Source organism: Polypterus senegalus, chromosome 6, assembly GCF_016835505.1.
Source record: "Polypterus senegalus isolate Bchr_013 chromosome 6, ASM1683550v1, whole genome shotgun sequence".
NCBI lineage: Eukaryota > Metazoa > Chordata > Cladistia > Polypteriformes > Polypteridae > Polypterus > Polypterus senegalus.
Genome location: NC_053159.1, coordinates 160627831 through 160640812, shown reverse-complemented (window position 1 = coordinate 160640812; position 12982 = coordinate 160627831). Strand labels below are relative to the sequence as shown.

The following is a 12982-nucleotide window of genomic DNA, read 5'->3' as shown; positions in this document are numbered from 1 at the left end:
CATGCAACCCCATACCATCAGAGATGCAGGCTTCTGAACTGAGCGTTGATAACAACTTGGGTTGTCCTTGTCCTCTTTGGTCCGGATGACATGGCGTCCCAGATTTCCAAAAAGAATTTCGAATCGTGACTCGTCTGACCACAGAACAGTCTTCCATTTTGCCACACTCCATTTTAAATGATCCCTGGCCCAGTGACAACGCCTGAGCTTGTGGATCTTGCTTAGAAATGGCTTATTCTTTGCACTGTAGAGTTTCAGCTGGCAACGGCGGATGGCACGGTGGATTGTGTTCACTGACAATGGTTTCTGGAAGTATTCCTGAGCCCATTCTGTGATTTCATTTACAGTAGCATTCCTGTTTGTGGTGCAGTGTCGTTTAAGGGCCCGGAGATCACGGGCATCCAGTATGGTTTTACGGCCTTGACCCTTACGCACAGAGATTGTTCCAGATTTTCTGAATCTTCGGATGATGTTATGCACAGTTGATGATGATAGATGCAAAGTCTTTGCAATTTTTCGCTGGGTAACACCTTTCTGATATTGCTCCACTATCTTTCTGCGCAACATTGTGGGAATTGGTGATCCTCTACCCATCTGGGCTTCTGAGAGACACTGCCACTCTGAGAAGCTCTTTTTATACCCAATCATGTTGCCAATTGACCTAATTAGTGTTAAAAGGTCTTCCAGCTCTTCGTTATGCTCAAATTTACTTTTTCCAGCCTCTTATTGCTACTTGTCCCAACTTTTTTGGGATTTGTTGACACCATGAAATTTTGAATCAACATATTTTTCCTTTAAAATGATACATTTACTCGGATTAAACGTTTGATCTGTCATCTACGTTCTATTACAAATAAAATATTGACATTTGCCATCTCCACATCATTGCCTTCAGTTTTTATTCACAATTTGTTTAGTGTCCCAACTTTTTTGGAATCCGGTTTGTATATATAAATATATTGTGTAAACTGTGCAAAAATACTAGCTGCACATAGCCAATGGGAAATACAAATGATTATAATCAATACATTGATGACTACAATATTTTAATAACTCTATTAGACAGGCACTGGCTCACATTAACTATTAAATTTTAAATCCATAGCTCTAAACTTTTAGGGAGTGTGAGAAACAAAAATGAACAGGTAAGCACCCCAACTAGATTAGTAACTTGCTCACCACTGAATAAACAAGAAATATATAAATGCAAGTTGTTTTTTATTTATCCCTTCTCTTACATGCCTTTGAGGTGCATCATGCAGAACTCTTCCTTTATTCTTGCCTTATTCACCTTCAACAGACTATGAACCTGTTCTATGTTTTATATTTGCCTCCTACCGTATGAAGACAGATTTCCTAGGGACCTTGTGTATCTGCTGTGGTGGTGCAATTACTTATCAAATGGAGGCAGATTTAATGCTAAAGTACTATTTAAATATTCTATGAAATTTAATACGAGGCTACATATTAACCTGTGCATCAGTCGAATTATGTGCTTCTAACTAGGTCTATATGAGGCTCTTAATTTGGCTATTAGACAAGTGAGCAAAAAAAAAACAAAACATCAGTTTAGATGCAAATCTTCTAAATTCCTACTGTTTAGCCATAAGTTGAAATCACCTGAGTGTGCAAAATGGATCTTTAATAACTTTTCCTTTTACTGTTAACTTAATGTTAAGTCATATATTAGTTCTCCCAAATATCCAAAAAAGACACTTTTTATAGTACAAATTATAAAATAAAAAGGAATTGAGGAGAAGTGGCAATGGAGAAATAAGCCGAAAGCAAGAATAACAGTAAAGAAAATAAAAAAAAAAACTACCCTAAATAACTTATTTCTAATTAATTTTCAGTGAAAGAATGACACATATTTCTGGCAATCAAAGACCCACTTATCAGACACCACAGATTTAAACCAATTTCTACAGGCCCATGTATTGTTCTTTTTCAGGCCTGCTTCATACACTCACTGTTTAAAAAGAAATCTAAAGTCTAAAACTTACAAGTGAATTGAGAAAAATAATATAACATTATGCAAAAATAATATGGTCAACACTAGTTAAAAACTTTCGAGTATGCAGAATTTAAATGCAAAATTCAAACCTACAAAGTAGCTAAAATGAAGAGCAAAAAAAAGATGTGAAACGCCCACCAACAATGTAGTTTCAGCTCCCTGTGGTGTTAATGGTGTGCCCTAAATAACGTACTACTTACTAGCTTCTGCCATTTGTTTCAAAGCCATACAATTTGGCATTTACTGAGACATGTTTAATCTGATTCACTTCCCTTGCATTCAGGATGGACTAGATAAACTAGCCGATTTGATGTTTAAAAGGACTGCATGGCTGGCTGAAATATAGGGAGAGGGTTACTTTATGAACAATGACAATTTCAAGACAAAAAGCCAAAGCATATGATATTTGACATTATGTAACCGACACTTGGGCAAGAGGGGAAATTGACCATGTGGAGGTGAATGTGTGGACATTCTTCATGGGTCAGATTCTTACAAAAAACTTTCATTTCATAGTAATAAAAAATGGAAGCATCAATATAAAATCAAGTTGCATTTTAGTACTAGAAATGATAAACACCAATCAGTTTGGCACAGTTCAAATTAAGTGAGCACACACAACAAAAATTACCAAATTTTTTCCTCATATTTGTGAGTAAGGGTACATTTACATGAAATGTTTTATTTCACTTTCAATTTAAAAACAAAAAGTTCTTTTAAGAACAATAAATATTTAAACATGCATCTGACAGCATAATCTCATTTCATGAAAACATTAGAAGGCAAAATTGGAATTTATATACACTGTATTCTGATCTAGAAAACTGCTCATTGAGAAGATCAAAATATGTTAAATTTGGTTAGTTTTGCACAGTAAAAAAGCAACAATTTTGAAGGATAGAAAATGGGTAGGGATGCCGTCTATAAACAAACTTTAATATCTTTTAAGAATTTCTTAATGAAATCAGATTAAAATTATTTATAGAAAGTAATCTTACATATTGTCACATATGCAATGGATGCTCACAGTTCTGTGATAAAGCTAAGGTAACAGATGAGAAGAAATAAAGAATCTAAAAAACGGATGATCTACAAAAAAGCTCAATAAGAAAGAATAACACAAAGTTTTCTTTGTCAAGACTTCACCAAGTGAGGTGCAGTTTCATCACTGCAAAGTTTGCAGACATAAAATGTATTAATACGCTTTAGATCTGATCAAGTTCAAGTGTACAGAGAGCTCAACACTGGGCATGGTCACTATCTGTGTGTCACCTTCATATTTGTGTTCTTTCACAAGGTCCTGTGCTTTTCTCCTATATTTAAAGCACATTCATGTCACATTTACCAGCTACTCTAAATTGCTCTGGTGTGATTAAGCATAGGTGTATCATGTATGCATATCATGGGGCAGTCCAGGATGGATTTCCACCCTGTGCCTGAAGCTGTTGAATGCTGAATGAAGAAATCAGGCCTGGAAGATTTTTGGAATGCAACACTTTCTGCAGGAGGAGAAATAAGAGCATAGATAAAAATTCTTATACCAAAAAGTAAAGACAAAGAAGGGGGCTGACAAAAGATGGACAGATATCATCAAGGAAGATGCTGAAATAAGACATTTAAAAATAATACCTGATAAAATATTAGTGTACGCTGGATCACCAACAGTCGCAAAAGATTAAATGGATCAAGAAACAAATTAAATATCTCAGATTTAGCCACTAATTCCTTCAATTATCCTTAACCATCCTACATTAGAAACAGCAGGGCAGCATAGGTATCTAAAAGGTAAACCATCTAAATGCTATCTTTTCAGAAGCTTTAGGTCAATTGCTCTAAACTTTTAAGTAGGTATTTCCCACTTTCCAAATGCTCAAACTGAATATCCACACTCACAGAGCTAAAGGCATCAGTCAAGCTGTACATTCATTCAGCTGGAATGAACCTGTCACTTGAAAGGTCAGAGACTGGGTGCTTACATTTCAATATCATAGTTCTGTCTGAAAGTCAACACATTTCTTTTACAATGGGTATTAGGCCTGCCAACATGATAACTCTCCTGCCTATTGTTGCAATGAGCTCTGGCCTTTTGCTTCATTCAAAAAGCACACGTGATCTTCATTACGACCAGATCACTCTACAGGTGCATACTATAGAGGAGTTTATGATTTAAAAACCTGCCATGAAACAAAATATGTCAGCACAAGCTCTTATTATATAGTATGTACAATTATAATATTTATTGAATGTTTTAATTAATATTATAGTAATAACCACTACATGACTATGGTTATTTGCAATAACAGGAAACACAGTATTACGTTTCACATTGCATATTAAATCTCCCACAAGGAAATGGACACTTTAAATAAAAGAAAAAATAATATCACAATAAACAATACTTACTCCTTGTAACTGCATCCAAGGCACAGCCACACCCTGTTGCACCACCGCCAACAATAAGTACATCAAATTCTGGGGTGTTCCGGAGAGCTGACAACTGAGCTTCTCTTGATGGAAGTTCATCTTGGTAAGGTATGTTTATTGGTTCTGCAGCTTCCACAAGGGAAAACTGGGCCTATTCAACAAATGTAAAATCACAATTAAGATATACAAATGAAATACAGAGACACAGACACATTACACATACACAAACAAATACACATACACACACATATATTATACTAGCTGAAATGCCCAGCATTGCCTGGGAGGAAAATAAAGCCTTTTTTTAATTGTTTGAGAAAAACATAATTAGAAAAAACACAACTTTAAAAATAAAAATAAATTAACAAACAATAAACCTGGGTTTGCTTCCCAGGTCCTCCCTGCGTGGAGTTTGCATGTTCACCCCGTGTCTGCGTAGGTTTTCTGAGGTGGGCTAGCGCCCTGCCCAGGGTTTGTTTCCTGCCTTGTGCCCTGTGTTGGCTGGGATTGGTTCCACCAGACCCCCGTGACCCTGTAGTTAGGATATAGCAGGTTGGATAATCGATGGATGGATGGATAAACACTCACTAATGTGCTTGTCTTGCAGTGTTGTATGTATGTTATCATCTTATTGACGCTTGGAACCGGCGAACTCTAATTTGAAAAGCAACAGGGGCACAGTGCTGCTCAAAAATAAAGAATGCTGGCAGTCACCTGCTGTATACTAACTGTGTAAGCCCATGCTGTTAAAAGCACGGGAACCTAGAAAGTATTTAAATCATCAGAACTACTTTCTCTGCTAGAATGATTCATGTTGCCGAAGTGCTCACATCGTTTGTGCATTAGCAGCTAAGCGACCGTCTTTCTTAGGAGGTTTCCTTTTGCCGGTATGCTGGCCTCACTTGTGTATTCTCGGAGTTCGAGCCTTCACCCCGACACTACGTCTCACTTCCAGGCCGGACAGACATACACACTTGCACGCATAGAACTCTATTTAATTTCACAAGCAACAGGGGAGCAGTGGTGCTCAAACATAAAGAATGCCTGCAGTTGCCTCCAGTTCACACTCTGGTGGTCGTTCTGTGTGTCAACTGGATGAAAACATGCATACAAGACCGCAAGATCACCCCCCACCTTACCTTGACAGGGGTGGGTTACAGCTGATTTTACCCTACAGTATTTTTAGTCGACCAATGAGGAACATGTGCACCAAGTTTCATGAAAATCACTCCAGCTGTTCGGACGTGATGCTGGAACATACATACACACATTGACTTTTATATACAGTGGAACGTCGGTTCACGACCATAATTCGTTCCAGAACTTTGGTCGTAAACCGAATTGGTCGTGAACCGAAGCATTTTCCCTCATAGGATTGTATGTAAATACAATTAATCCGTTCCAGACCATACAAACTGTATGTAAATATGTAAAAATATGTAAAGATTAAGCACAAATATAGTTAATTACACCATAGAATCCACAGTGTAATAGTAAACTAATTTAAAAACATTGAATGATACTGACACAAAACACCCAGGCTCCCTGATCAGCTACGCGAGCTCTCTCTCTGTCTCACTCTGTAGCACACACACCACCAAAGTCCCTCCCTCCCTCCCTACCTCGGCTCACGCGCGCTCTCTCTCTGTGTAGCGCGAGCAGACACACACATACACACACACACACACCCCTATCCTCCCCCCCATCCCTTCCCTGTCAGCTGCCCGTGCTCTCTCTCTCTCTCTCTCTCTGCGCTTGCTTGCTCGCGCTCTCTAATCTCTCTGTAGCACGAGCTCACGCAGCACTTTTTTAAAATGACTTTTAAGCACAGCAGAAAAAAACATCGCACAAATCCGAACTTCATTTAAAACCAACTCACAAGCAACCAAAAAAGTAACATTGCAACAAATCACTCGATGAAGTCCTCCATGTAAACAATTTTTTAATGAGTTTTAAGCACAAGGAAAAAAGCGAACATTTGAAAAAAGAGAAATGTAACATCGCACCTAATCGCACTATGAAAAACTCCATCTGTAAACACTTTCATGAGTTTTAAGCACAAGGAAAAAAGCGAACATTTGAAAAAAGAGAAAAATAACATAGCAACAAATCGCATTATGAACTAAAAAATTAACTTTTGAAAAATCCGTAATACACAAACCACCAAGAAAACTAACCTTCCATGAAACGAGTTCTGGAATGAAGTGTTTTCCTTCAGGCGTTTTCTCTCTTGTGATTTCTTGGGTTTCTGGTGCTTTTAGCTGTTTAGCTGGTGGGAGTGAAAGCCTCATGCAGCCATTCCAAAAAGAAAGTTCTTGTGACCCTCCACATTACTGGCAATCTGGCTTTGTTTACATTGTGCTGCTTGAAAGCATGAGGGTTCTCAGATTGGTAAATGAGTAAACTGGTAAACAGTTTTTCCACCTCTTGTAATTTCTTTCTTTACTTCGATTTCAATTTTCTTCAAAACTTACTTCTGACCACTCTCCACTTGCTTAGAAGCCATAATTAACTGCAAAAGCACACGAAATACTGTAGAGCACAAAGAGAGTGCACGTCTTATTGAAAACAATGAACAAGGAGCGGCTTTGCTTAAATGAAAAGCATGGCAGCTCTCTTTCTCTCTCAGGCTGCCTGTGGTGGGGGGGATGGTTCGCTTGCACTACAGCCTACAGATAGGCAGGCAAACACGTGCAGCAATATCCTCCATGCCCCCCCTCTCCCCAGCAGGCACGTGCTCGCTCGATCGCTCTTGCTCTCTCACTCTCTCTCAGCTCAGGAGGCAGGGGAAACTGGCTTTTTCAGCAAACAAGTGCAGCAATCTCCTCCTCCCCCTCCCCAGCAGGCACGTGCTCGCTCGCTCTTGCTCTCTCTCTCTCTTTCTCTCTCAGCTCAGCTCAGACAGGCAAGGGAAACTAGCTTGTTCGTATACCGAGTGTGTGGTTGTGAACCGAGGCAAAAGTTTGGAGAGCTTTCTGGTCGTGAACCGAGTTGTACGTGAACCGGGACGTTCGTGAACCGAGGTTCCACTGTATATAGATATATCTATACTAATAAAAGGCAAAGCCCTCACTGACTGACTGACTCACTCACTCACTTACTCACTCATCACTAATTCTCCTTCTTCCCGTGTAGGTAGAAGGCTGAAATTTGGCAGGCTCATTCCTTACAGCTTACTTACAAAAGTTAAGTAGGTTTCATTTTCGAAATTCTACACATAACGGTCGACAACGTCCGCCATCTTGAACTTTCTTATTATGGCCCCATCTTCACGAAATTTGGAAGGCGGCTTCCCTGCGCTAACCAAAATCAATGTACGTACTTATTTCGGTGGTATGACGCCACTGTCGACCGCCATATTGAACTTTCCAACGTCACTAATTCTCCAACTTCCCGTGTAGGTAGAAGGCTGAAATTTGGCAGGCTCATTCCTTACAGCTTACTTACAAAAGTTAAGCAGGTTTCATTTCGAGATTCTACGCATAACGGTCATAACGGTCAACAATATCCGCCATGTTGAACTTTCTTATTAATGGCCCCATCTTCACAAAATTTGGTAGGCGGCTTCCCTGCGCTAACCGAAAACCAATGTACGTACTTATTTCGGTGGTATGACGCCACTGTCGGTCACCATATGAACTTTCCAACAGTCTTTGTTACTTATGGGTCCATCTTCAAGAAATTTGGTACGCGGGTTCTTAACGCTAACTGAATCCTACTTACGTACATATATACGGCCATAGCCTGCAGCTTGGTCACCGTGTGAGGCAGCGTTGGGTCCCCCATCCCAACGCCTCCGACGTTGTTGGCTGCCTGCCTATATAAAGCTGTCCATTGCTCCGGTCTCTACATTCCCTTCCTTGCTTCACCACGGGATTCACATCTCCCTGCTGATAACTACAGCCTTTTTATTTACTCCACGGTTTCTCGACTGTTTTATTGTTCATTTATTACGATTATAATTATTGTGTAGGTATTTTAGACTTCCTTTACATTGTTCGGGTACCCATTTCCTTTATCGTTCCAACTGTACCCCCATTAACATGTCTATCGAGGTGATCACCATCGATCAAAGAACTGTCACTTACCGAGTGGTTTCCATGCCTGGAGATGGCACCTGCCTTTTCCATTCTCTTTGTTACATATTACACGGCCATATCAGGCTCACTCTTGATATCCGGAGGAACATTGTGTCTTATGTACTGAATGACTGAGATAGGTACAAGGTGTGGACTGATGACGGTACAGGATATAATTATACTACACAGTAGCACTATAAGAGTGAAATGCTTAAGCCCTTCACCTATGGTTCTGCATGTGAGTTGATAGCTGCCGCTGAATTGTTCGGTTGTCGCTTTCAAGTGTACCGAAATGGCCAAATATTTTACACCTTTGGACAACCGCCAATGCTTCTTAAACATCTTAGATTCACAGGTGACAATTTCAGTAGCGGACACTTTGATGTTTATGAATGTCTAAACTCTCAAAAGCTAAATGTGAAGTTATCGATGAAACTGGTTGTATGCTTACAACACTTGACAGATGCCGAATGTCACTTCAACACAAGTCCTGCAAATACTGTCGTAATTGAAACAAACCATGAAACTCAAACCGATTATGACAGCAGAAATCCAAGCTGTGATATTTGAGACAAGATTACTTTTCACATGGCCAACTGTACGTTGCATGCTCAAGAGTAAGCTCAGCGCACAGCTTGGTCATATTACAACCGGAGGGCCGAACTGACAATGTGGTATACAAAGAGATCCTTAACAAATAATTGTTGGTATATTTTCCCTCAGTTTAAAAAGGTTTAATTTTCTTAATAAAAATTTTAAGGCAGTATTTCGCCCCGGCGAAGCGCGGGTATTTTGCTAGTATATACATATACATAGACACACACTAGGGAGCTTTGCTCGCCCACCCCCATGTTTGGTTATCCGGATGTACAATTTAAAGAGATTGTTATTTTCATGGGAATTGTTACATACTCTTTCGATTCTATGTTTCATCACTTCTCCGTGTTCATAAATATACACCTGACCAAATTGTGGTTTCTTCGAAATTAAACTTGTTGTAGCTTTAATTGTTTTCGGGACCTCAGATTCTCATAGTGTATGGTTCATTATTGTGTAAATCTACGTTTTGAGCATTGAATGATGCGAACACGAAAAGATTATTGTAGACTCGAATATTTTGCCTGTAGTGTTTGTGGATTTCCCTTTCACCAAACAACAAATCTTTTAATTCTAGTGGATACGCCTCTTGAACAGACAACACTACTTTTCCCTGATGGCGACACAAATTAGACGATCTACAAATCTGTGACTTAAACTTTAAAGTCTTACAATATCTACATACTTTTTTTTCCTGTTCCGTTATTTTAACGAGTAAAAATTTCCATTCGTTTGTGCTAATGCGGTCATTACTTTTGTTTTTTTTTGATACTTTCGAATTTTACTACTTTTATAATCTGTAACTTGCTCTGCATGTGTATCGCGGCAACAGTTTTTTTGAGCATTTCGAATTCCACTGTTTTCATATTCTCTAACCTGCTTTGCATGTGTATCACACCAACGTTTTTGAACGTCTTTATGAAGTTGTTTATTTCTGACCCCATTTGGACCTACGAGGTTTTCAATTCCACTTGGTCCAGGCTGATTATTGCTTTCCTTATTTTCAGAATTTGCACATAGCTGCTCTTTCTTCTTTGCTTAGTCGTTGACGTGCCATCTAGAACATATAAAATTTTTGAAGTGTGTCTGCCAAAAGAATTCCAATAACTGAGTGGTTAGATATCCGTGATCTTGTTTTAAATTGTTTGTAAGTAGGGTGTGACGTGTAAAAGTTACCATCTCACGGGTCTTGATTCCAAAGGTTGTAAACTCTAGTCTTGCAGGACATCAAAGTGTCTTTCCGAGAAGATCATGTCTCAACCCAAGATTTTTTTTAATATACTGTACTTTGTAGGCTAACAAAAACTGAAGCTTATTGCAGCCTCAGCTATGTGTCTTTAAAGTGATTTATTTATTTTATTGCGCTTTTTTCACCAATTTGTTAATTACAAAAATCTATTATTTTCCATGCTGCATAGCACAGGCTCCATGATTTTTGTGCATTTTGCATGTTTTTTAAACCTTTGTATTTTATGTATTTTATCCAGAACAGCTTCAGTTGTAAAATATATCAGAATATTTAAAGAATTCAAGCAACTTAATAAATAGACAATCAAAAATAGCCACAGTTAAAAGTAAAAAATACATTTTCATAGAAATCCTGTAAGAAACTTTGGTGTAATGACAATGGCACTAGGCTTTAAATCACAAGGATGCCATTTCAATTCCTGGTTTCAACTCACTGTGGCCCTCAGCAAGTTGTTTAACCTGTATGTGCTCCAATTGCAAAATCCTATACCTTGCTCTTATAAGTTGCCTTAGATACAAATGTCAACCAAATATACAATCAATAATAATGATATGTACATGGAAATATAACACAGTAATATCTTCAAACCAGCATAATACAATTTAAGGTCATGTCGTTTGAAGACAACCATGGCAGCAGTAAACAATGACCACCATCAGTATTGTTAGCCAAGAGGCTGCTGGGGGAATTTGGGCTACTGTTGGCCGAAGAAGAAGAGGGGGGAGATGTGTCTGGAGGCAGGAGGAAAGTAAAGAAAGTGGAACTGAAAGTAGGAACTTTGAATGTTGGCAGTATGACTGGTAAGGGGAAAGTGTTAGCAGATATGAGGAGAGAAGGAAGGTTGATATATTGTGCGTGCAAGAGACTAAATGGAAGGGGATTAAGGCCAGGTGGATTGGAGGTGGATTCAAACTGTTCTATCATGGTGTGGATAGGAGAAATGGGGTAGGGGTTGTTCTGAAGGAACAGTATGTCAAGAGTGTTGTGGAGGTAAAAAGAGTGTCAGACAGAGTAATGATTATAAAGCTGGAAATTGGAGGTGTGACGATGAATGTTGTTAATGCATATGCTCCGCAGGTTGGGTGTGTAATGGATGAGAAAGAAGATTTTTGGAGTGAGTTGAATGAAGTGATGAACAGTGCACCCAAGGGACAAAAAGGGTTGATTGGAGCGGATTTCAATGAACATTTTGGTGAAGGGAGCAGAGGAGACGAGGAGGTGATGGGTAGGTATGGTGTCAAGGAGAGGAATGAAGAAGGTCAGATGTTAGTGGATTTTGTCAAAAGGATGGACATGGCTGTGGTGAATATGTATTTTAAGAATAGGGAGGAACATGGGGTTATGTACAAGAGTGGAGGAAGATGCACACAGGTAGATTACATCCTATGTAGTAGAGTCATCCTGAAGGAGTTTGAAGACTACAAAGTGGGGGCAGGGGAAAGTGTAGTTAAGCAGCATAGGATGGTGGTCTGTAGGATGACGTAGGAGAGCAAGAAGAGAAAGAGAGTGAGGGCAGAGCCAAGGATCAAATGGTGGAAGTTGGAAAAGGAAGACTGCAAGGTTGAGTTTAGGGAGAAAGTGAGACAGGCACTGGGTGGCAGGGAAGAGTTACCAGACAGTTGGGCAACTACAGCAGATGTAGTAAGGGTGACAGCAAGAAGGGTGCTTGGCGTGACATCTGGACAGAGGAAGGAGGGAAAAGGAAACCTTGTGGTGGAATAGGGAAGTACAGGAGAGAACACAGAGGAAAAGGATGGCAAAGAAAAGGTGGGATTGTGAGACAGATGCAGAAAGTAGACAAGAGTACAAGGAGAGAAGGTGCAAGGTGAAGAGAGAGGTGGCAACGCTAAAGGAAAAGCATATGATGATTTGTATTAGAGGTTGGACACTAAGGAGGGAGAAAAGGACAGAGTTTGGCTAGACAGAGGGACCGAGCTGGGAAAGATGTGCAGCAGGTTAGGTTGATAAAGGATAAAGAAGGAAACATACTCACAAGTGAGGAGGGTGTATTGAACAGATGGAAAGAGTACTTTGAGAGGCTGATGAATGAAGAGAACGAGAGAGAGAGAGGAGGTTGGAGGATGTGGAGTTAGTGTATCAGGAAGTGCAACAAATTAGCAAGGAGGAAGTAAGGACAGCTATGAAGAGGATGAAAAATGGAAAGGCCGTTGGTCTAGATGACATACCTGTGGAAGCATGGAGGTGTTTAAGACAGATGGCAGTAGAGTTTTTAACCAGATTGTTTAATGGAATCTTGGAAAGTGAGAGGATGCCTGAGGAGTGGAAAAGAAGTGTACCGGTGCCGATATTTAAGAATAAGGGGGATATGCAGGATTGTAATAACTACAGGGGGATAAAATTGATGAGCCACAGCATGAAGTTATGGGAAGGAGTAGTGGAAGCTAGGTTAAGAAGTGAGGTGATGGTTAGTGAACAGCAGTATGGTTTCATGCCAGGAAAGAGCACCACAGATGCAATGTTTGCTCTGAGGGTGCTGATGGAGAAGTATAGAGAAGGCCAGAAGGAGTTGCATTTCATTTTTGTGGATCTGGAGAAAGCATATGACAGGGTGCCTCAAGAGGAGCTGTGATATTGTATGAAGAAGTCGGGAGTGGTAGA

General features: G+C 39.6%; 1 protein-coding gene across 1 annotated transcript in view; it reads right to left on the bottom strand.

Moving 5' to 3' along the window:
- Positions 1–12982, bottom strand: part of gpd2 (glycerol-3-phosphate dehydrogenase 2 (mitochondrial)) — a 165341-nt gene that overhangs the window by 88545 nt on the left and 63814 nt on the right. Inside the window, exon 3 of the mRNA XM_039757438.1 lies at positions 4418–4589. Coding sequence (XP_039613372.1) covers positions 4418–4589 — 172 coding nt within the window. The remainder of the gene's footprint in view (positions 1–4417; positions 4590–12982) is intronic.